Here is a 23851-nt window from a genome sequence, read left to right as displayed (position 1 = left end):
CAACTTAGCATGCATGCATGCATTGGAAGAGGAAATGGCAACCCACTCCAGTATTCTTGTCTGGAGAATCCCAGGGACAGAGGAGCCTGGTGAGCCACAGTCCATGGGGTCGCAGAGTTGGACACAACTGAGCGACTAACACTTTCACACTTTCACACTCAGTACACTGAGTAGGGCTTCCTTGTAGCTCAAATGGTGAAGAATCTGCCTGCAATGCAGGAGACCCAGGTTCCATCCCTGGGTTGGAAAGATCCCTTGGAGAAGGAAATGGCTATACACTCCAGTATTCTTGTCTGGAGAATTCCCTGAACAGAGGAGCCTGGTGGGCTTCAGTCCATGGGGTCACAAAGAGTTGGACACGATTGAGCAACCGATTAAGCATGGTACAGTACACTGAGTGGTAACCAAATATCCTGAAAGAGTTGTAAAGGCTCATATTTTTTTTCCCCCATAAAGTGAATGTAATCAATGGAGGAAGCTATTTTATGCCTCAGGCTAGCCAGTTAGCCTTAGCAAGACAGTAAAAAAATAAAAGCATTTAACTTTTGCTGATCCCAGTCTTTTCTTCTCTGTATATCTCGTAAGGTCTCCGATTCATCTCCAGAGACTCACACTAGGGAATGGAGATGGTCTAAAAAGCTTACAAATGAGACCAACTCTGATTCTAGCACTCTAAAGTTGTTTAAACACATTTGTTATAAAATTAACTACAATGAAAGCTATATAGCAAAGTATCTACTAGAGAAGTGTGATAGAGCTTACATGTTAGAAAACACGACTGCTTCGTGTCGTGTTTGAAACACAGGTTTGAAACAGGTCTCGTGTTTGAAACCTGAAACACAGGTTTCTCCTCTCCTCACTCTATCGTGTTTGGATCACTTTAGAATCTTAGCTAACAGTATCAGTGCTTTAGCAGTTTCTAGGCCCAGGGATGGAAGGGGGAGCAATGGTCTCTTGTTCTGGGCAGTGGCCTTTCAGTTAAGTAATTTTAAATGGTATGAGAGGATAATATGAAGTGAAGTCTCCCATGACCAACTATTTGATCCATCATTGGTACACATGTACTTAATAAATATATGGTATAGAGTAGGCAGGCCAGGACCATGCCTTTGCCTGGTACTAACTTAAAATTACCAAAAGAGAAACTGTTATGTAAATTGGCCTCCTAAGAGATTGTTTATCAGAACTTGTTAAGTTCCCGACAATCCTGTGGCTGAAAACGTCCCATGATATGCCAGAGAAAGTTGGCCAATCAGCACCATGTCTAAGCAGGCTTTAGCTGAGATAATTAAAGAAGGTTCATTCGTACATCCTTTCTGTAAATATTAATGAAGTCATATTAATAGTAAAGACTCAAAAATCATTCATTTATATCCCCATCTCCACTTTCCACTTTGAAACACTGACCCTCTAGCTGTCTTTCCTTCCTAAAGGCTCACCGTAGTACTTCCGGGAGTACCATGGGGACATCTCATATCAGTTTTGAGGTCTTTTTTTCCTAACCATTCTGTTTTGTTGAGCCACGTGAGGGCAGCATTACACCACAACCAATGTTCTTTTTACCTATACAAAGGTTTTAACAGAGGTGCTACTTCCTTATATTCTTAAGGCTATACACATACCCTGGATTTCTTATCTTATTACACTGGTATATGTACCAATACAGATATGAGGAGACTGTTTTCCTCTACTGTAGAGGAGTGTTAAGTTGTCATGAGGAAACAAAATTTTGGCTGGTTAGCTATAAAAAAAAAGCAAAAAAGAGATCTACTGACAGGAAAGAGGATGGGGTTATTCTTGGCAGAAAACCCAATACAATGAAATGAAAACAACTGAGTTCACTAAACTGATAAAAAACTATAAAATCAATGGTTTTCAAATATATATACATGAACCTAGTCAAAAATTAATGGAAAAACGTGTTCATTATGGCCACAAACATACAAATATTGAGAAATAAACACCAGAAGTGTGCAGAATGTCTATGGAAGATACCATAAAAATTACCAAGGATCATTACCAATAAACAAAAGCAAAAACAACAAAACTTGAAGAAAAGGCAAAATAAACCATTTTCCTGGCTAAAAAATGTTAACTACGGTAAAAACTAAAAAGTTTCAATTTCTCAAGAAGTCTGTCTTAGAATCTGGAAAGCTGATTACAAAGTAAATCTGGAAGAATACAGATGTGAGAGTAGGAGGGAAAAGACTAATTAATACATGTTATATTTGTATATTAGTTAAAACTGTATGATACTCAATAGACATTTCTCCAAAGAAGACATACAGATGGCTAACAAACACATGAAAAGATGCTCAACATCACTATCAGAGAAATGCAAATCAAAACCACAATGAGGTACCATTGCATGTCAGTCAGAATGGCTGCGATCCAAAAGTCTACAAGCAATAAATGCTGGAGAGGGTGTGGAGAAAAGGGAACCCTCTTACACTGTTGGTGGGAATGCAAACTAGTACAGCCACCATGGAGAATAGTGTGGAGATTCCTTAAAAAACTGGAAATAGAACTGCCTTATGACCCAGCAATTCCACTGCTGGCATACACACCAAGGAAATCAGAATTGAAAGAGACACATGTACCCCAATGTTCACTGCAGCACTGTTTATAATAGCCAGGACATGGAAGCAACCTAGATGTCCATCAGCAGATGAATGGATAAGAAAGCTGTGGTACATATACACAATGGGGTATTACTCAGCCATTAAAAAGAATACATCTGAATCAGTTCTAATGAGGTGGATGAAACTGGAGCCAATTATACAGAGTGAAGTAAGCCAGAAAGAAAAATACCAATCCAGTATACTAACACATATATATGGAATTTAGAAAGATGGTAACGATAACCCTGTATGCGAGACAGCAAAAGAGACACAGATGTATAGAACAGTCTTTTGGACTCTGTGGGAGAAGGCGAGGGTGGGATGATTTGGGAGAATGACATTGAAACATGTATAATATCATATATGAAATGAACAGCCAGTCCAGGTTCGATGCATGATACTGGATGCTTGGGGCTGGTGCACTGGGACGACCCAGAGGGATGGTATGGGGAGGGAGGAGGGAGAGGGGGTCAGGATGGGGAACATGTGTATACCTGTGGCAGATTCATGTTGATGTATGGCAAAACCAATACAATATTGTAAAGTAATTAACCTCCAATTAAAATAAATAAATTTACATTGAAAAAAAAGACAAAACTGTATGATACTCACACAATAATAGCAAGTCAGTAAAACATACTAGAATATCCAGAAACAAACTATAATGTGGAAAAGGATTTGGCATATAATGTAAGTGACATTTCTAATCAATGGGGAAAGCAAAGAGGATTCCCCAAGTAATATTGGGACCACTGCAAAAACATTTGGGATTAAAAAAAATTTTTACTTTTAATCATATACTGAAATCTTAAAGGAAACTTTATGTAAAAATATGAATAAATATTTATTTACTCCAAAGAAGAATTTTCTAAGTATAAAAACAATGATAGAAATCATAAAGGGAATGGTTAGGTTCAAATTAAATATATATGGGGTTATTGATACCATTGATATATAAAGATAAAATACAAGAATAGAAAAAGAGACAAAAAATCATTTCACAAAATAAAAATATGCAAATGAACACTGAATACCAGTAATTTTAAAAATGCAAGTAAAAATATAATTTTTTGCCAGTCACATTGGATAAACATTTTACAACATCAGATTTAGAATATAATTTGGATAAAATATATCTTTAATTATTACTTACTGTAAATTCATAAAAACTGAGTGAACTTCCTAACACTGCAACTATTTTATCTCCACATTGAATTATGGTTTCACATAAATTAGATAAGATTGAAAATCTTCAGAATAAATAGGAAAATAAAATAGAACTATCACTTAATAATTTAATAATTTAATGTTATACCAGATTGTCATGTCATCAGATTGCTACAGAGATGCTAATATAACTATAGGAATATGTTGATGAAACTTCTGAGGCTATTTTGAAGCCCAGCACACTTAAACTCCAAAAACAATTAAATTACAAAAAGGAGATTAATATGAAAGAAAATATTTTGCTAATGTGGCAAAGCTTTGAATTTCAATTTTGCAGGTGGATATCCTTAGCAAAATAAAAAAATTTTAAAATCCAGTAAAACAAAAAAAAAATCACTGAAATGAAAAAATTTTTTTAAAAATCACTGAAATGAAAATTTATATATTAGTAAGAAATGTTTTGTAACAATGGAAATAACAAATGTTTTACCTTGTGCTTGAAGTGATGGACATTTTTCTAAGCAGCTGACAAGAGTAAAGAATTCATTGTAATCCTTATGGGTATGTAAGCTGGCTTCCTCTACTTCAGTTTGGGAGTTTGGGTTTGAACTTGGAACAATTTCATCAAATTCACAGTTAAGCTGGGTCACCATTCCTGTAACTGTTCTTCTATGATATACGAAAATTACTGATTTTGTGTATGTCTTATTTTAAAACATCTTTATTAACGAATAATACATGTTCACTGAAGAAAGTTACCAAATTCCAACAGATATAGAGAAACATTACCCATAGATCCATCATTCAAGAGATGAATTTAAAAAGTATGTATTTTCTCAATTACTTTTGAATATTTTAAAACAAAAGTGGATTCATATACATAGTATTTTGTAACCTGTTCTTTTCCACTAAGCAATGAAGCATGAGCACATTTACATGTCAGTCAATGTACATTCACTTCATTTTTTGAGTGGATGAACAAGATCCCGTTGTATAGGTAAATAATTTTTTCAACTAGTTCCCTGTTACTGCAAATTTAAATTTGTTATAATTATTTGCTATTATGAGCAACAATGCAAGGAATATCTTTGTGTACTTATCTGTTTTCTCAAAACGCAATTCCTAAAAATGGAAATGATGAGGTTAAAGATATATAGATTTTTAGACTTTTCCGTGCATTGCCAAAATGTCCTTGTGCTGGATAGTCAATGTCTGCTTTTCCATGTCATTATTCAACCTTTTATATCCTGTTCTACATCCTAGGAGACTAATCTTAGTGAACCAACTGAACTCCCGTGCCCAGTCTTCTGCTTGGATTTAGCCAATGGAACCACTGGCAGGAGATCAAAGGTGGGAAAATAAATAGGTTGAAATATTATTCTTCCCAAATCTTTTCCTTTGGGGCCACAGTTTAGAGAGATAGCTGCATTCTTCAACCAACAGTTACAACTTTAATCACACAGCATCTCTCTTGCAGCTTTAGTTCTTACTGTGTTGGTTATTTCAGTCCCCTTTCTCCTTCAAGCTTAGGGTGGTAATAACTTCCAGGCATTGTGAGTCCAGGGAACTTGGTTTTGGTTCCTTTGACCCTACCTGTACCTTACTTGTTTCCTGACTGGCCCAGATATATCCACCATTGTTTATATCATCAGGATATTTGAACTTAAAACAGAACTTTCTACTGAATTTTCCAGTAAATAAATATACTATTGGCAATTCGGCTACATATTCTAATATATATTTTTATGATATCCTAAAATACTTAGCCTTAATAACCCTACACAGACTGAAAGAACCAAAATCAATATAATTCCCCAGTGAACTGAAGAAAATAATGAATATGCCATATCTCAAAATCATGTGTAGAAAAACCTCTAGAGTTTCTGCTTTATTCTTTATAAAAATACAAGGTACCAGAAAAAAATATTTTAGCTCATTCAGTTTCATATTACTCATGAGAATGATGATTTCTATGTGGATCTTTAGAGACTTCTAAATTTAGTGCTTAGATAGCTACTTTAAAATAAATATGACTGACAGAGACAATAATTAATAGTAATCGTTGGCATTACAGTTTTTTAAATTTTTTTAAACATAATTTTATTTATTTATTTTTGGCTGTGCTGGGTGTTTGCTGCTGCACAGGCTTTTCTCTAGCTGCTGCAACTCTGTAGTTGTGGTGCATGGGCTTCTCATTGTGGGGGCTTCTTTTGGTGCTGAGCACAGGCTCTAGGGTGTGCAAGCTTCAGTAGCTGTGGCACGTGGGCTCAATAGTTGTGGCACATGGGCTTAGTTGCTCCACAGCATGCAGGATCTTCCTGGATTACGGATCGAACCTGTGTCTTCTGCACTGGCAGGCAGATTCTTTACCATTGAGCCACCACAGAAGCCTGGTACTATAGTTTTGAGAAAACCCTGTCAATTCTCTTTCCCTCACCATAAGTGATCTGTAAAGACCAGTATTTCCAGGTTTTCTTTCCCCCTCCTTATCCAATATTATCTATTTTTTGTTCACTGGTACCTCCTCCTCTGCCTAACTTGTAGATCCTGATGTTTCCTGGGCTTTCAGTCTGCACTGTCTTTGCTTTCTTTCTATATCATTCTTTTTTGGGTAAATTCATCCACTCCTGTTCACTAATTCCTTAACTCAAAAGAAACATTTATTGAGTGTCTACAATGTGCTAGCACCATTGTAGGCACTGAGTGTGGAGAGGTGAACAAACCAGTGTCCTTGCCCTCGTAAAGTTTTCCATGATAATGGGATGATAAATAAATAGGTAAATGACGTAATGTCAGGTGGTGAAAAACTTTTATGAGTGAAATAAAAGGAGGTATTAGGACATCAAGTAATAGCCAGAGGGATAACAAAAGGTATGTTTTAGAGAGAGTAGTTAGTGAACGGCCTTCTAAGGAGCTACAATTACCTGAATAATGGTAAAGAGCAAGCCATACAGAGGCTCAGAGTAGAGGACCAAGAGACACAGTCAAAGAAAAGCAGAAAGGTCAGGTTGACTGGAGTTGAGTGAGGTTAGATAGGTGGGCAAGGACAAGATTATGCTGGATCTTAGAGGACTTGGTAAGAACACTGGATTTTATTCTATGTGAAATGGGATACCAATGATGAAAGGCATAACCCATCAATAACTGAAACATTTCATGAACTGCTTTGTGTCTAAAAAAAAAAAAAATCACAGGCAAACTCGTATAAGAAAATAAAGGAGTAAATTCTTATGACTTTAGTTTAGGTAAAGCCTTCTTAGATTTGATACCAAAAGTACAAATAACAAAAGAATAATTAGATAAATTGAACTTCATCAAAATCCAAAAAATTTTCTGCTTGAAAGGATACTATCAAGGGCGTGAAAAGGCAATCCATAGGAGAAAATATTAGCAAATCACATATCTAATAAGAGACTTGGATCTGGAATACATAATACATAAGGAACTCTTAAACTTCAATAGTGAAAAGGCACATAACATAATTTAAAAATGGCAAAGAACTTGAATAGTCATTTATCCAAGGAAGATATACTAACAGCCAATAATTAAAGGAAAAGAAGTTCAACATCATTAGCCATCAGGGAAATGAAAATCAAAACTACAGTGACATGCAATGAGCCATTCACTAGGATGGTTATAATTAAAAAGATAGATAATAAGTGTTGGCAAGATATAAATTGTAACCTTCATAAAGAAAGCTGAGGGCTGAAGAATTGATGCTTTTGAACTGTGGTGTTGGAGAGGACTCTTGAGAGTCCCTTGCAAAGAGATCCAACCAGTCCATCCTAAAGGAGATCAGTCCTGGGTGTTCATTGGAAGGACTGATGCTGAAGCTGAAACTCCAATACTTTGGCCACCTCATATGAAGAGTTGACTCATTGGAAAAGACTCTGATGCTGAGAGGGATTGGGGGCAGGAGGAGAAGAGGACGACAGAGGATGAGATGGCTGGATGGCATCACCAACTCAATGGACATGAGTTTGAGTGAACTCCGGAAGCTGGTGATGGACAGGGAGGCCTGGAGTGCTGTGATTCATGGTGTCGCAAAGAGGCGGACATGACTGAGTGACTGAACTGAACTGAGTGGGAATATAAAATGGTACATCTACATGGAAAAGAAGTGTTTACAAAGTTACCATAAGATCTAGCAATTTCACTACTGGAGAGATAAAATCCTATGTCTGCATAAAAACAGTCCACAACTGTTTATGGGGCTTCCCTGGTGGCTCAGACAATAAAGAATCTGCTTGCAAAGCTATGGTTTTTCCAGTAGTCATGTATGGATGAGAGTTAGACCATAAAGAAGGCTGAGCACCAAAGAAGTGATGCTTTTGAACTGTGGTGCTGGAGAAGATTCTTGAGAGTTTATTGGACAGGAAGGAGATTGTCAATCCTAAAGGAAATAAACTCTGAATAGTCATTGAAAAGGCTGATGCTGAAGCTGAAGCTGCAATACTTTAGCCACCTAATGCAAAGAGCCGACTCATTGGAAAAGACCCTGATGCTGGGAAAGAGTGGGAGCAGGAGAAGGAAGCAACAGAGGATGAGATGATTGGATGGCATCACCGACTCAGTAGACATGCGTTTGAGCAAACTCTGGGAGAGAGTGAAGGACAGAAAAGCCTGGCATGTTGCAGTTCATGGGGTTGCAGAGTTGGACATACTTACCAAAAAGCAACAACTGTTTATAGCAGCATTACTCATAAGAGCCAAAAAGTGGAAACAAATGTCCATCGACGGATGAATGGATAAATAAAATGTGGTATATTCATACAATGGAATATTATTTGATCACAAAAAGTGAAGTGCTGATACATGCTACAAAATAAAAAAGTGTTAGTCACTCAGTCATGTCTCTTTGCAACCCCATGGACTGTAGCCCTCCAGGCTCCTTTGTCCATGGAATTCTCCAAGTAAGAATACTGAAGTGGATAGCCATTTCCTTCTCCAGGGGATCTTTCTGACCCAGGGATGAATCTTAAAAACATTATGCCAAGTAAAAGAAGCCGGTCACAAAGGATCACATATATATGTGTGATATTGTGATTTATAATAAGAGATTTATGGTTGGTCTTCATATCCATTTCTTGCACAAAGCTCCTAAGGTCATTGGACTTTCTTAAGTGGTAAAGTTGACTTTTGTTATGTTAATACGGTAACTTTTGGGAAGCACCTAAGGATGGTGATTGGCTGCCAGGAGAACTAACCATGTGATTAGAAGATTGCAACTTTCAGTTCCAGTCCTCTGACCTCTAGGAGGGGGAGAGGGGCTGGAAGTTGAATCAACTGCCAGTGACATGTAATCAATCCTGCCCATGTAATGAAGCCTTTGTAAAAACACAAAAGGACTGGGTTAAGAAAACATCCAGGTTGGTGAACACATGGAGGTGCTGGGAAAGTAGGGTGATGGGAGAGAACACGGAAGTTCCATGACCTTTTACCATGCCTTGCCCTATCTGTCTCTTCCATCTGACTGTTTCTGAGTTATACCCTTTTATAGTAAACTGGTAATTCAGTAAGTAAAATATTCCTGTGAATTCTATGAGTCTGGAATTCACAGTTGCTGGAGTCTATGAATCCAGCAAGTTGATTGAACCCAAAGAAGCGGTTGTTGGAATCTCTGATCTATAGCTGGTCAGTCAGAAGCACAGGTGATAACCTTGCAAATGGCCTCTGAAGTGTACGGTGCAGGGGAAGTTTCATAGGACTAAATAAACTCTTAACCTATGGGATCTTAATTTCCATTAGATAACAAAGCTCCTGAATTTAAAATTAAATTTCAATTTGGGAAAGCCTGCTAAACCTTCTGCTCAGTTTTGCTCTGAACCAAAAACTGCTCTAAAAAATAAAGTTCATTAAAAATACTTCATGAGACAAACTTGAAACTAATGATGGCTAACACACACACAAGGAGGGTGGAAGGTCATGGCTAGTAAGGTGGTTTCACAATTCACGAGGGACTGAGACTCCTTTTGTTCGACTCTGCCATTCCTAGACTTAGTCCTTGTCACGTATACTCCAAGATGGTTGCTATAGACGACATCTGAATTCTAACATCAGGACGGAGAAAATGTGAAGGAGAAAAACACGCTGCTTCCTTCTAAGCCATTCTCCAGAAATTGCATACGTCCCTTTTGCTTATGTGCTTTGGGAAGAGCTTAGTCATATGGCTACATTTGGCTGTAGGGAGGCAGAGAAATGTGAATTTTATCCTAGATGGTGCCACAGATTCCATCTTCTTTGCCATGGGTTCTAACTTGAAGGTACTATAAAATGAATGGAGGGTCAGACATGACAGGGTGCCCATTCCTTCAGGGCCTCGAATTTCTCTCATACAAGAATCTTTTGTGTGCGCCAAAGTAGCCTGATCATTACTTATTGCATGTTCTTGCCTCCGTATCTTCAGATGTACTGTTTCCTTTGAAATGCTTTCTTTCAGTTAGTTTCTCCTTTGTCTAACACAAGCTCAATTCCCACTTCTTTATGAAGTTGATCTCTCCTGCTTATAAATGCACAGCTCTACCAATCTAATTCATAGGGAGAAGAGAGATTTTAGAGATTATCTTGTATTGCGTGACTCAGACTAGGTTCTTGGACCAGTAGCATCAGCACACTTAGGAGCATATTAGACATACAGAATCTCAGGCCCCACCACAGACCAACTGAATCAGAATCTTCATTTTTAACAGGATCTTCAGGTGATTCATATGTAAATTAAAGTTTGAGAAGCACTGACCCATCATTTTTATACTGAATCAGAAAGTGAGGGTCAGGGACTTCCCTGGTGGTCCAGCAGTTAAGAATCCACCTGCCAGTGCAGGGGACTTAGGTTCCATCCCTGGTCCATGAAGATTCCACGTGCCACAGAGCAACTAAGCCTATGTGCCACAACTACTGAGCCAAGGCTCTAGAACCTGTGCTTTGCAAGAAGAAAAGTCACGGTAAGCAAAAGCCCATGAATCTCAACAAATAGTAGCCCCTGCTCTCAGTAACTAAAGAACACCTCAGTTCAGTTCAGTTCAGTCACTCAGCTGTGTCTGACTCTTTGCGACCCCATGAATCGCAGCATGCCAGGCCTCCCTGTCCATCACCAACTCCCTGAATTTACTCAAATTCACATCCATCGAGTCGGTGATGCCATCCAGCCATCTCATCCTCTGTCGTCCCCTTCTCCTCCTGCCCCTAATCCCTCCCAGCGTCAGAATCTTTTCCAATGAGTCAACTCTTCGCATGAGGTGGCCAAAGTACTGGAGTTTCAACTTCAGCATCATTCCTTCCAAAGAAGTCCCAGCACTGATCTCCTTTAGGATGGACTGGTTGAATCTCCTTGCAGTCCAAGGGACTCTCAAGAGTCTTCTCCAACACCACAGTTCAAAAGCATCCATTCTTCGGCACTCAGCCTTCTTCACAGTCCAACTCTCACATCCATACATGACCACTGGAAAAACCATAACGTTGACTAGACGGACCTTTGTTGGCAAAGTAATGTCTCTGCTTTTGAGTATGTTAACTAGGTTGGTCATAACTTTTCTTCCAAGGAGTAAGCGTCTTTTAATTTCATGGCTGCAGTCACCATCTGCAGTGATTTTGGAGCCCCCAAAAATAAAGTCTGACACTGTTTCCACTGTTTCCCCATCTATTTGCCATGAAGTGATGGGACCAGATGCCATGATCTTAGTTTTCTGAATGTTGAGCTATAAACCAACTTTTTCACTCTCCTCTTTTACTTTCATCAAGAGGCTTTTTAGTTCCTCTTCACTTTCTGCCATAAGGGTGGTGTCATCTGCATATCTGAGGTTATTGATATTTCTCCCAGCAATCTTGATTCCAGCTTGTGCTTCTTCCAGCCCAGCGTTTCTCATGATGTACTCTGCATAGAATTTAAATAAGCAGGGTGACAATATACAGCCTTGACGTACTCCTTTCCCTATTTGGAACCAGTCTGTTGTTCCATGTCCAGTTCTAACTGTTGCTTCCTGACCTGCATATAGGTTTCTCAAGAAGCAGAATGCCTACTGGTAACAAAGACCCAGTACAGCCAAAAATAAATAAATAAAAAGTGAGAATCAGAGAGAGAAAATGGCTCATTGACTAGTTAGTACTTAACTTTTCAAATGAAGAGTTAAAATCCACATCTTTTAGTTCTTAGTGCAAAGCTCTTTCCACTACACCTTTTTGCATCCTCCCTGCTCTAGAGTTTAGCCCTGTGATAGATACTCTGCATTGACCTTATACCTTGTGATAGACCTTTTGAGGGTCATTTTATATTATCATTTAGTTCTTAACATTGTCAATTTTTTTCTGTTCATATATTATCTTCCTAATCTGATTTTAAATTCCTAGATGGCAGAAATAGTATATAGGGCTTCTCTTAATGTCTAGACACATATAAGTTGGTCATTTGTTTCTTTCAAATGTAACTAAGGAAAAAAAATTACTAAAACTTGAAAATCTGATAACTAACTAAATCCTTTGGGTCTGATCAGAACTTTTTGCATGAAGTGATGCAACAGAGTAAATTATTTACATTTGCACTAAAATCTCTATTTTGTGTCTACCTGAACAACATAGAATGGGTTAGATATTCTTCCTCGTATTATGCTCTGTGTGCCTATCTCTGTCATTGTACTTCCCACATTCTATCGTATTATTTATTTGTAAATCTCTTATTCTCTATTTTCTTATGTTCTTTGAGAGTGGAGACTGTATCTAATTTTTTTATCCTGTATCCAGCACACAACGTGGTATCTGATAAATATTTGATGAATGACTAGACTACTAATAAATAACATTTTGACAAAGTATGTTAGAAAATAGCCTTAAGTCTGCATTTATACTACAAGGATAAACCACTGATTTTAATATAAAGGATTTTCTATAGATACTTTCTACCAAAATTTCACTTATTGTTAAAGCATAATAGCATCTTGGTTTTATTTCTGTCTCTTGCAAAACAAATGCACAGAAAACTGTTAATATGTGATAATGAGGGAAAGGTTAAAAAAAAGAGGTTGTAAATAATTTTGATTAAACTCTTCTTTGTGGTTCAGACTAGGACTTGTTTTTTGGATAAACGAAGAAAACCTGTGAGGATACAAATGAAAGGATCTTTTCTCTTAGGTAACTGAAGAACTTACTATTCATCTTCTAGATGTAAAGGGGAAATTTGGGGTTAATGACACATACTTCTCAAGGAACTCGTCCACAGTGAGACTTGCTTTCCATTGATCCAAGACTGAGATATCTGTCTTTCCCCAGATTGAAACAGCTGAAACTAGAAAGGAGAATGGTAAACATTAGCTTCTGGAATTTTCTTTTACACAACACAGGGAAGCCAAACATTCACCTTTTACATTATGGTGTTATCTTTATTTGTTCACAAATGTAATTTTTTTTAAGTTATCAGTTCAGTTCAGTTGCTCTGTCATGTCTGACTTTATGTGGCCCCACGGACTGCAGCACACCAGGCCTCCCTATCCATCATCAACTCCCAGAGCTTGCTCAAACTCAAGTCCATCGAGTTGGTGATGCCATCCAACCATCTCATCCTCTGTCATCCCCTTCTCCTCTTGCCTTCAATCTTTCCCAGCGTCAGGGTATTTTCAAATGAGTCAGTTCTTTGCATCAGATGGCCAAAGTATTAGAGCTTCAGCTTCAGCACCAGTCCTTCCAATGAATATCAGGACTGATTTTCTTTAGGATTGACTGGTTAGATCTCCTTGCAGTCCAAGGGACTCTCAAGAGTCTTCACCACCACAGTCCAAAAGCACCAGTTCTTCAGCACTCAGCTTTCTTTATGGTCCAACTCTCACATCCATGCATGACTACCGGAAAAACCATAGCTTTGACTTGATGGACCGTTGTCAGCAAAGCAATGTTTCTGCTGTTTAATATGCTATCTAGGTTTGTCTTAGCTTTTCTTCCAAGGAGCAAGCATCTTTTAATTTCATGGCTGCAGTCACCATCTGCAGTGATTTTGGAGCCCAAGAAAGTCAAGTCTGTCACTGTTTCCATTGTTTCCCCATCTATTTGCCATGAAATGATGGGACCGGATGCCATGATCTTTCTTTTTTGAATGTTGAGTTTTAAGCCAGCTTTTTCACTCTCCTCTTTCACTTTCATCAAGAAGCTCTTTAATTCTTCTTCGCTTTCTGCCATAAAGGTGGTGTCATCTACATATCTGAGGATATTGATATTTCTCCCAGCAATCTTGATTCCAGCTTGTGCTTCATTCAGCCCAGGATTTCACATAATGTACTTTGCATATAAGTTAAATAAACAGGATGACAATATTCAGCCTTGATGTACTCATTTCCCAATATTTGTTCCATGCCCAGTTCTAATTGTTGTTTCTTGACCTGCATATAGATTTCTCAGAAGGCAGGTAAGGTGGTCCGTTATTCCCTTCTCTTTAAGAATTTTCCACAGTTTGTTGTGATCCACACAGTCAAAGGCTTTGGCATAGTCAATAAAGCAGAAGCAGATGTTTTTTTTGGAACTCTCTTGCTTTTTCAATGATCCAATGAATGTTTGCAATTTGATCCCTGGTTCCTCTGCCCTTTCTACATCCAGCTTGAACATCTGCAAGTTCATGGTTCATGTATTGCTAAAGGCCTGGCTTGGAGAATTTTGAACAATTACTTTGCTAGAGTGTGAGATGAGTGCAATTGTGTGGTAATTGGAACATTTTTTGGCGTTGCCTTTCTTTGGGATTGGAATAAAAACTGACCTTTTCCAGTCTTGTGGCCACTGCTGAGTTTTCCAAATTTGCTGGCATACTGAGTGCAGCACTTTCACAGCATCATCATTTAGGTTTGAAATAGCTCAACTGGAATTCCATCACCTCCACTAGCTTTGCTTGTAGTGATGCTTCCTACGGCCCACTTGACTTCACTCCAGGATGTCTGGCTGTAGGTAGGTGATCACACCATCGTGATTATCTGGGTCAGTAAGATAGTTTTGTGTAGTTCTTCTAAGTATTCTTGTCATCTCTTCTTAATAGCTTTATACAGTCAGTAAAAACAAGACAGGGAACTGACTATGTCTCAGATCATGAACTCCTTATTGCAAAATCCAGACTTGAACTGAAGAAAGTAGGGAAAACCACTAGACCATTCAGGTATGACCAAAATCAAACCCCTTACCATTATACAGTGGAAGTAACAAATAGATTCAAGGGATTAGATTCGATACAGTCAGAGTGCCGGAAGAACTATGGATGGAGGTTTGTGACATTGTACAGAAGGCAGTGATCAAGACCATTCCCAAGAAAAAGAAATGCAAAAAAGCAAAATGATTGTCTTGAGGAGGCCTTACAAAGAGCTGAGAAAAGAAGAGAAGCTAAAGGCAAAAAAGAAAAGGAAAGATATACCCATCTGAATGCAGAGTTCCAAAGAATAGCAAGGAGAGATAAGAAAGCCTTCCTCAGTGATCAATGCAAAGAAATAGAGGAAAACCATAGGATGGGAAAGACTAGAGATCTCTTCAAAGTTATACCAGATTCCAAATACTTAAATAATCATTCTGATTTTTACAGCCCCCACCAAAAAAAAAAAAAGCAACCCCAAACAACCCTCTCAATCATGGAACAATATCACCTGAACATAGGATCCTCATTTTTATAGCCTTTCTTTTGCTTATACAGCACTACCATCCCAGACAATCCTGTTCCACAGTTCATGTGACTCCTCATAAAACCAGCTCACTTTGATACACTCCCCTTGAAGGGCCATAATATTGTCAGTAGCACGCACTTCAGTACTTAATCATATACAGTCATATTTTAAATTTTTATGTGTATCTATAGCTTGTCTCCCAAAATAGACCCTCAGTTCCTTAAGGAGAGGGACTATGTCAGATGCTTGTATCAGCAAAAGCAACTCACTGAAGAGGCAAAGGACTTGTATTCTAAGTGTTGGTTCTTACTAGTTTTGTTACCTTGAACAAATTACTGAACATTTGAGTCTGTGCTTCACTGAAAAATATAAAAGTTTAGTGGTTAAGAATACAGGTCTGAAAAAAAAAAAAAAAGAATACAAGTCTGGAATCACCCTAACTAGATTTTAATACATATACTGCTACCTACTAACTGTATGATCTTGTGTAAATCTCTTATCCTCTTTCGAACTCAGTTTCTTTATCTGTAAACTAGGAATAATAATGACCTTTTCATAGTGTTGTAAAGATTAAATGTGCTAAGACATGTAAATTGCTTAGAATGGTGCCTGATATGGTATAACTGCCCAATAAATCTTGGCTGTTATTATGATTTTTAAAAAGAAGAAAAGGAAAAGAAATAAGAGAAATAATTAATTCATTTTCCCTTCTGTACTTTAAGAGAAGCAGTTTGATGAAAACTACTACTCTTGATGGGGCTTCCTAGGTGGTGCTAGTGGTAAAAACCCGCCCACTGTTGCAGGAGACATAAGAGATGTGAGTTCGATCCCTGGGTCAGGAAGATCCCTTGAAGAGGGCATGGCAACCCACTCCAGTATTCTTGCCTGGAAAATCCCATGGACAGAAGAGCCTGGCAGGCTACAATATATAGGGTTGCAAAGAGTCAGAGACAATTGAAGTGACTTAGCATGCACCCAAGCACACACTACTGGTGATCTTGTTTCCAACCTGACCGAGACCTTCAGTCCACTGACCCTATCATTTTTACAATATTCATCCTCCCTCATATCCTCATTTCCTTTCTCGTACAGTTTAGTTTCCACGGCCTCATATCACAATCTTACAAAGAGTCAAGTCCCTTGCCTCTCTTTCCCTTATACCAACTTAGAAAACCCCTAGTCTTCACTTGGTATATGTACACTAAAAGTGAAAATGTTAGTCGTTCTGTCGTGTCTGGCTCTTTGTGACCCCATGGAGGTAGCCCACCAGGCTGTCCATTAAATTCTCCAGGCAAGAATACTGGAGTGGGTGGCCATTCCCTTCTCCAGGGATCTTCCCAACACAGAGATCCAACCTGGGTCTCCTGCATTGCAGGCGGATTCTTTACCATCTGCTCCACCAGGAACTCATATGCGTATATGTACACTAGAACAATTAAAAATTATTTGGAAAAAAATTCACCCAGCCATTCTGAATGAGCTCACTTCAAATTATGACCATAAATTTTAAATGGGCATCCCACTTTGACAGATGATAATAGTAATTCATCTTAATATCCTTTTAATAAAAAGGATTTTCTCATTCTTCAAGACATTTGACACCTCCCTTCAAATTTTTGATACTCATCCCCCTACCCACTCTCTGTCAGAAAACTAATATAAATAGAGAAGAAAAAACCTCATCTTCTACCACCAATTCTAACATCTAACTGGCATAAGTACCTACAAACTTTGCCTTCCTCTCTATCACAGTAGAAGAACCATCCTGGCTTTTAACACCAACTCCTCCAATTGTGCTCTTGGTTCTAATCTCTTTTACTGGGTTATCTTTTTTCTTTGCTGCATCATCATTTTCTCTCTTTTTACCAAGATTATTTCCTTTGGCAAACAAACATTTCATAGTTTCTTTCCTTATCATGCATATATATATTTTTAATCTCACATCTTAAAAATTTTTTTCTTTAACTCATTTCTCCCTTCAGCTAGTGCACCTCCATTTTTCTATGTTCTGTCATAGCAAAAATCTTCAAAAGAGCACACTGTGTCCACCATGTCACATCCCACTGTGCATTCTCTTCTCAAAATACTCTGATCAGGTTTTCATACATAATATTCCAGGGAAACCACTCCTATCAAGGTTATCGATCTATATTTAATTAAGCTAATGGTCAATTCTATTCTCATCTTACTTGACATTTTCCAAAGCAAAAGATGATACTTTGTACATATTCATTTAAAAAATAGTTTTATAGTCAGTGTATCATTACAACTTAGAGTAGCCTTCATACAGTTGGGAAAGATCTTACTCTAATACAATAGTAGAATGTCAGAATATTTTAAGACTTCATCATTTACATATCTTTTGTTTTATTCATATCTAGTATAAGCTTTCCAATTCCTTACTCTGTCACTTAAATTCTTTGTCACATAAAAATATTAACTTTGTCACCTAAATACTTTGTCACATAAAAATATTAATTTATAAACTTCTTGGAAGTCTGATATGAATACATTTTCATATAATGAGAAAACAGTACATTTTCTTAATAATTTATTATGCTAAGCTCTGAAATACTTTTAAAAATAGATTTTTAAAAAATAAAAATAAAATATACCTCTTGTCCATGGCCTCCTAAACTTATTATCAATAACACTTGCAGGATAATTGTCATCTTGATATAAACATGAAGGGATCCGAAGCAATAAAGTATCTTTGCACAACTTCTTTCTAACTACACTCTGTGTAAGAAAGATTATGAAATCTTTTAATATATATTGAATTTAAAATATTTATCTGTCATATTCCAGAATATTAAAATTCTCTATTGTTTCAAATTTATATTATTTTCATTTAAAGATAATACATGTTCACTATAAAATATCTAACACATAACTACATAACTGAGAAAGTCATGGTCCCTAGTGATATCAATAAGTCTGGTATATTTTCCTACATACTTTATTTTCTAGATTAGGCTAAAATGTCTGTGTGTTTGATAAAAAAAAAATGGGATCATATCATTTATACACCATTTAGGAAAGTGCTGTTTTTCACTTTTAGTATAATATGGCTATCTTAACTTTTGCTTTCTACATCTTTGCACTGTTTCACTTGTGACATCCAGCAAACATGTTACTAAATTTTAAAAAATCTAGTAATTAAAATTTAAAAGGATGTTAAATCAGTTAAGTAAGCATGTAAATAAAAATTCTCTATGCTTGGTTCTGCCTTTACTTTTCAGCTTTATTTCCCATTACTCTTTAATACTAACTGTAGTCTTTAAATAGAGCAATCACTACCCTCTTAACATTTAGTGATCACTTGCTCATCAACAGGATGCCTTTGAAAAATGCCCTGCTACTCTTCTCTAGCTGTCAAAATTCTATTCAACTTTCAAGGCTCATCTTGAGCAAATTTCCTCAGTGACTCCCAACTTGTCACAGAATTCATTATCTATGTATTTGGACAAATGATAGTTTCTTTCATTATTTCCCAAGAGTTTTATGTTTGCTAGGCTTAATAACATATTAAATAAGAGGTCCTTATTATCTAAGAATAAATAGTATAAAGAAAAGATGAGTTAAGTAATTCATAAAAAATGAAGACAAAAGTTTCATAGTCAAAAGTCAAAGGTTCATAGTCAAATGGAACATTACCTAAAAAATAAAATAAAGTCATAAAAATTAAAATTTATTTTAATTAAATTTTGTTTGTATTTAGCTTATAACTACTTTGTCATAATTTCCCTCAAAACTGCATTATATGATGATATGTGTGATACTAGTCATTACTTCATCTGTGATCATAAAGAGGATTTTTCTAGAAAATATTTGAGGATTTAATCAAAATTTCCCAAGGCATCTCTGACTCCTTTGATATTCAAACTTTTGTCTTTGTCTTACCTGTTATCTGATCTAATTTTGTCAGATTTTCATCTGATAATAGCTTTACCCGTTATTTGAGTGATTCTTCAAAACTGTTTTCATGAACTTTACAAAACGCTGTATCTTTTGCAAGATTTGCCATTGATTAGTATATTTGTACTGTATCATGGGGTTGTTGTACACCAGTGGGAAACTAAGATACCATGGACAAGGATAAAAGTCTGAGGAAGTTTGAGTATAGACTAATTTTTCAAGTGGATAATACATTCATAAATATATCTGTGTAACAGTGACCTCTGATTCCCTACCACATATGTGGTACATATGCTTCCTTTGCAATGATACATTTGCCTCCCTGTTATGATGGAATAATAAGATGGTAAGAACTACGAACTGGTGTGTGACAATTATTCTAATTAGTTTCTTAACAATGTACCTGGTTTGAATTTCAGCTTTGTACAAGGTATTTAACTTCTCTAGACATCATTTTTCTAACCTGTAAAACTGTAAAATGTGTGTAATAATAGTATCTTCCTCATGGAGTAGTTATGATCATCAAATTGACATAATCCATCAAAAGAGTAATTGATCAAATGACATAATTAATCAAAATAGTAAGGGACTAATACCTACTGTTACAGTCATTTTATCATAGAGATAACTGGAGTTGTTTTTTCCCCATTCCTGCTGAGAAAAATCACTCAAGGTAATCCATAAAAGCAGCCCAAGCTTGCTAACAGTTTCTACTTTTTTCCCATTGACAGACTCAAATTCACATTAAATTGGCAACAATTTCCTCCCCAAATAGTATTTTTAAGGTATATTAAAACTGGAAAGTAGTTTTTAGTGCATTTCAAAGTAGGACTAAGGATTACTCTAAGGACTACTAAAAAGTGATCATAATATATAGCGCATGTAGATAACACTTTCATAATTCTTAGTAATCAGGTCGTGATCTAATAATACTACCTCATTCAAATAATCTATTGCACAATATTTGAATGCTGGAAACATATCTTCTTTCTTTGGAAGCAGTACAAATTTCACATCTGTAAATATAAAAATTAAAAATAAATATTTGGTAGAATAGCAAAGCTAGGAGCAGAAAACCATTCTTAGTCACAAAACATTGGCTCATTCATTTTTTAAAAAGGCTCTGAATGATGAAAATTTAACTATGAAAATAACATTACTATGATTTAAATCTAATATGAAAATAATATATACATTGGTATAAAATTATTCTTATATTTTTCATATTCTTTTATCCATACAATCCTAGTTGGTAGATTACAATATATTTAATATCATCATTTTGTTGCAAAAGAGGCTGAGGTTCACAAGACTAAGAGAGTGGTTTTCTCATGATAACCATATTTCTTAAGTGAACAAGGATAAAACTGTGCTGAAGCAGTGGAGTAGAATTTGGAAAATTCCACTCTCTAAGAAAATATAAAGTGAAATCGTTCAGTTGTATCTGACTCTTTGTGACCCCATGGACTGTAGCCTACCAGGCTCCTCCATCCATGGGATTTTCCAGGCAAGAATATTGGAGTGGGTTGCCATTTCCTTTTCCAGGGGATCTTCCCGACCCAGGGATCAACCCCAGGTGTCCTGCATTGTAGGCAGATGCTTTACCATCTGAGCCACCAGGGAAGTCCCAAGAAAATAAAAAGCCTTAGGTTAAATTCCCTTTTAGTTAGTTCATTTGGAATAAAGCAAATATAGTATATTATTTTTAGGTCATTGGGTCATTATTAGTAACTAAAAAAATTCACCTAATGAAGTAAAATTTTTTTCTTTTCTTTTCCAGTATGGTTTATCCTTAGATACTAAATATAGTTCTCTGTGCTATACAGTAAGACCTTATTGTTTATCCATCATATATATAATAGTTTAGGATGGATAGACTATTTAATAGCTTAGGATAGATAAACCAGTTAATAGTTAAACTATTAAACTATTTAATAGTTTGGGATAGATACACCAGTCAATCCTAAAAAAAGGAAATCAGTCCTGAATATTCATTGGAAGAACTGATGCTGAAGCTCCAATACTTTGGCCACCTGATGCGAAAAACTGACTCATTTGAAAAGACCCTGATACTGGGAACGATTGAAGGTGGGAGGAGAAGGGGATGACAGAGGATGAGATGGTTGGATGGCATCACCAACTTGATGGGCATGAGTTTGAGCAAGCTCTGGGAGTTGGTAATGGACAGGGAAACCTGGCATGCTACAGTCCATGGGGACACAAAGAGTTGGACACAACCGAGCGACTGAACTGAATTGATGCATAATAGTAATAGTAATAGTACATCCATTAGTCCTAGATAGTCCCAATAAGTAAACTTTTGAAAGCTGAATAAGTCCAAGATAGTTTCAAGAATCAGAGGAATTACAGCTTAGACAGTTTACTCTAGGACACAGTCCAGTTTATCAGAAAGTTCTTAGCATTTTTATCAATCATTTAAAATATTGTGAGGAATTCAGATATAAACTAGTTTTCATACACTAGTAGTTTGTCAATAAGCTTTCAGTGAATGAAACATATATTTTAATTCAAATGGTCTTGCCTTGGTTTCATTATCATTCTGTTTGATATATGTTTATCAATATAATAAATTATCAATTTAATACAATAAATCATGTAATTATAATTTATTATATTATCAATAATATAATATTGATATATTATATATCAATAATATAATATATCATATAATATAATCAATTATATAATATATCAATATTGATATAATATATCAATAATATAATATTATCAATATAATAAATTATCATTATCAATTTGTCTGAGGTTTACCTATTTCCAAATGGTAAAAGTGCTCACCAGGACTCATCTATATTAATTGGTTATGAACTATTCCTATTTTCAGTTATTATCAAGTGAACATCCTTAACTACTTAACTACCGGGTTAAAAAGCTAAGAGCAGACTTCTTAATATAGAGTAAAATCGTTTCATTTCACTAACGAATCAGAAGACATTTTGGATATTACAGTAAATGCTCCAATGAAAACAAACCTCACAAGCTATCTGAATATTTTAAATATTGTTAGATCCTGATATCAACAAATGTGAGGAATACAGAATGTCATGGCCCTCTTTCACACTTAGCTAAACAATGCCAACATAGCATCTTCTAACTGCTGATTACTTCTCTGGAAATATTTCCAACCATTATACTTTTGTACCTTTTCCATACAGTGTATCACTGATAGCTGAAGCAAATATTGATTCTAGAATTTCTACTTCCTGATACCGCACTTTCAGAAAAAATTATATGATTGTGCCTGATACCAGAAAAAGTTAAAAATCACAACTCTACCTAATTTATCCATTCAAGTTATTGTCGGCATTTTTCTTAAATGTTCCTTTCTTATGAAGCATATATTCCATCAGCTTCAGATTCATCACTCCCATCAACTACCTTAAATAATAATTACTGTTGTATTAAAGCTAACCATTTAAGTCCATGCTAGACACATAGTAATAAAAAAAACCGTTGCCATTTATAAAATTTCTTTCATCTATCAACTGTATTTTACTGCATTACAGATATCTGTAATCCATCTCATAGTGGTAGGTGAATAGCGAGAGAGAAACTGGCTTGCTTCTAAAATCCAAGACAAGGGGGAAAACAAGCAAATCATGGTTAGAGAGAAAGTATTTTAAAAATTCAGCTTTTGAATTGCAGTAATTCCAGAAGTAGTTTTCCTTACCTGTTTCTAAAAATTTTCTCTCCTGTGCTTCCTCCTGTCAGGAGGCCGAAATGAAAATGCTTCCTCCTGTCACTGGGCCAAAATGAAAATGCATGCAAATCATTAGGTAAGGATTTTATGCACAATGTTAGAGAAGTCAGGTTTTGCAAGATTTTTTCCACATAACTTTACTGAGCAGAATTGACAAATAAAAACTATATATATTTATCTCCCATAGCCTCAGGCATCAGGAGACTTCTCCCCATACTTCCTTGCACAAAGACCACACTTTCACCATGTCAAATGGCAGAGGAGGTAAGGTGGACGTATATTCTCAAGTTGTTTAATTTACGCAGCCTAATTAGTGGCTAGAAATCCTACCGGCCTTTCTGTTCCATTCACATCCTCTGTTCTCGCCCAGTCAGGTTCAGTGGACTCTTGTTCTGGGGTCTTGTACCCACAGGGCCAGGTGAGCCGGACCTCACAGATCTGTTTTCCAGACAGCTGCCATACACTAGCCCCATCCAGCTCTTGTCTTCCCCTCAGCTCAAGATTACCTTGCCTAACGCCTCTCTCCAGCTTCTCAGGACATTGCCTACTACCCGTCTTCGCAAGAGAAAATGCCCGCCCACTGGACACGTGACCTCTGACCTTGGACTCTGTGCTTCCATTGGCTAGCCAGGCTAGGCCACGCCCTACCTCATCCTGTCGCCCTACCTCATCCTGTCACCCTGCTCCTCGGGCAGCGGGTCCTTCTGCCGTCCTGGCCTCAGAAAGTGAGGGCCGAAGCGGAGACATGGTTAACACAGAGGTCCTCGCGGGTGAGCAGACTTTGGCCGCAC

General features: G+C 36.7%; 1 protein-coding gene across 1 annotated transcript in view; it reads right to left on the bottom strand.

Annotated features, from left to right (window-relative positions):
- SHOC1 (shortage in chiasmata 1) overlaps window positions 1–22961 on the bottom strand; it is a 90589-nt gene extending 67628 nt beyond the window's left edge. The window contains exons 1-4 of the mRNA XM_042244820.1: window positions 22857–22961; window positions 18019–18142; window positions 12975–13062; window positions 4279–4457 (exon numbers count right to left, since the gene is read on the bottom strand). Of these exons, the coding sequence (XP_042100754.1) occupies window positions 4279–4457; window positions 12975–13062; window positions 18019–18142; window positions 22857–22961 (496 nt within the window). The remainder of the gene's footprint in view (window positions 1–4278; window positions 4458–12974; window positions 13063–18018; window positions 18143–22856) is intronic.
- Window positions 22962–23851: the final 890 nt, after the last annotated feature.

This window comes from Ovis aries, chromosome 2 (genome assembly GCF_016772045.2).
Source record: "Ovis aries strain OAR_USU_Benz2616 breed Rambouillet chromosome 2, ARS-UI_Ramb_v3.0, whole genome shotgun sequence".
Classification (NCBI taxonomy): domain Eukaryota; kingdom Metazoa; phylum Chordata; class Mammalia; order Artiodactyla; family Bovidae; genus Ovis; species Ovis aries.
This window is presented reverse-complemented; position numbering and strand designations above follow the sequence as displayed.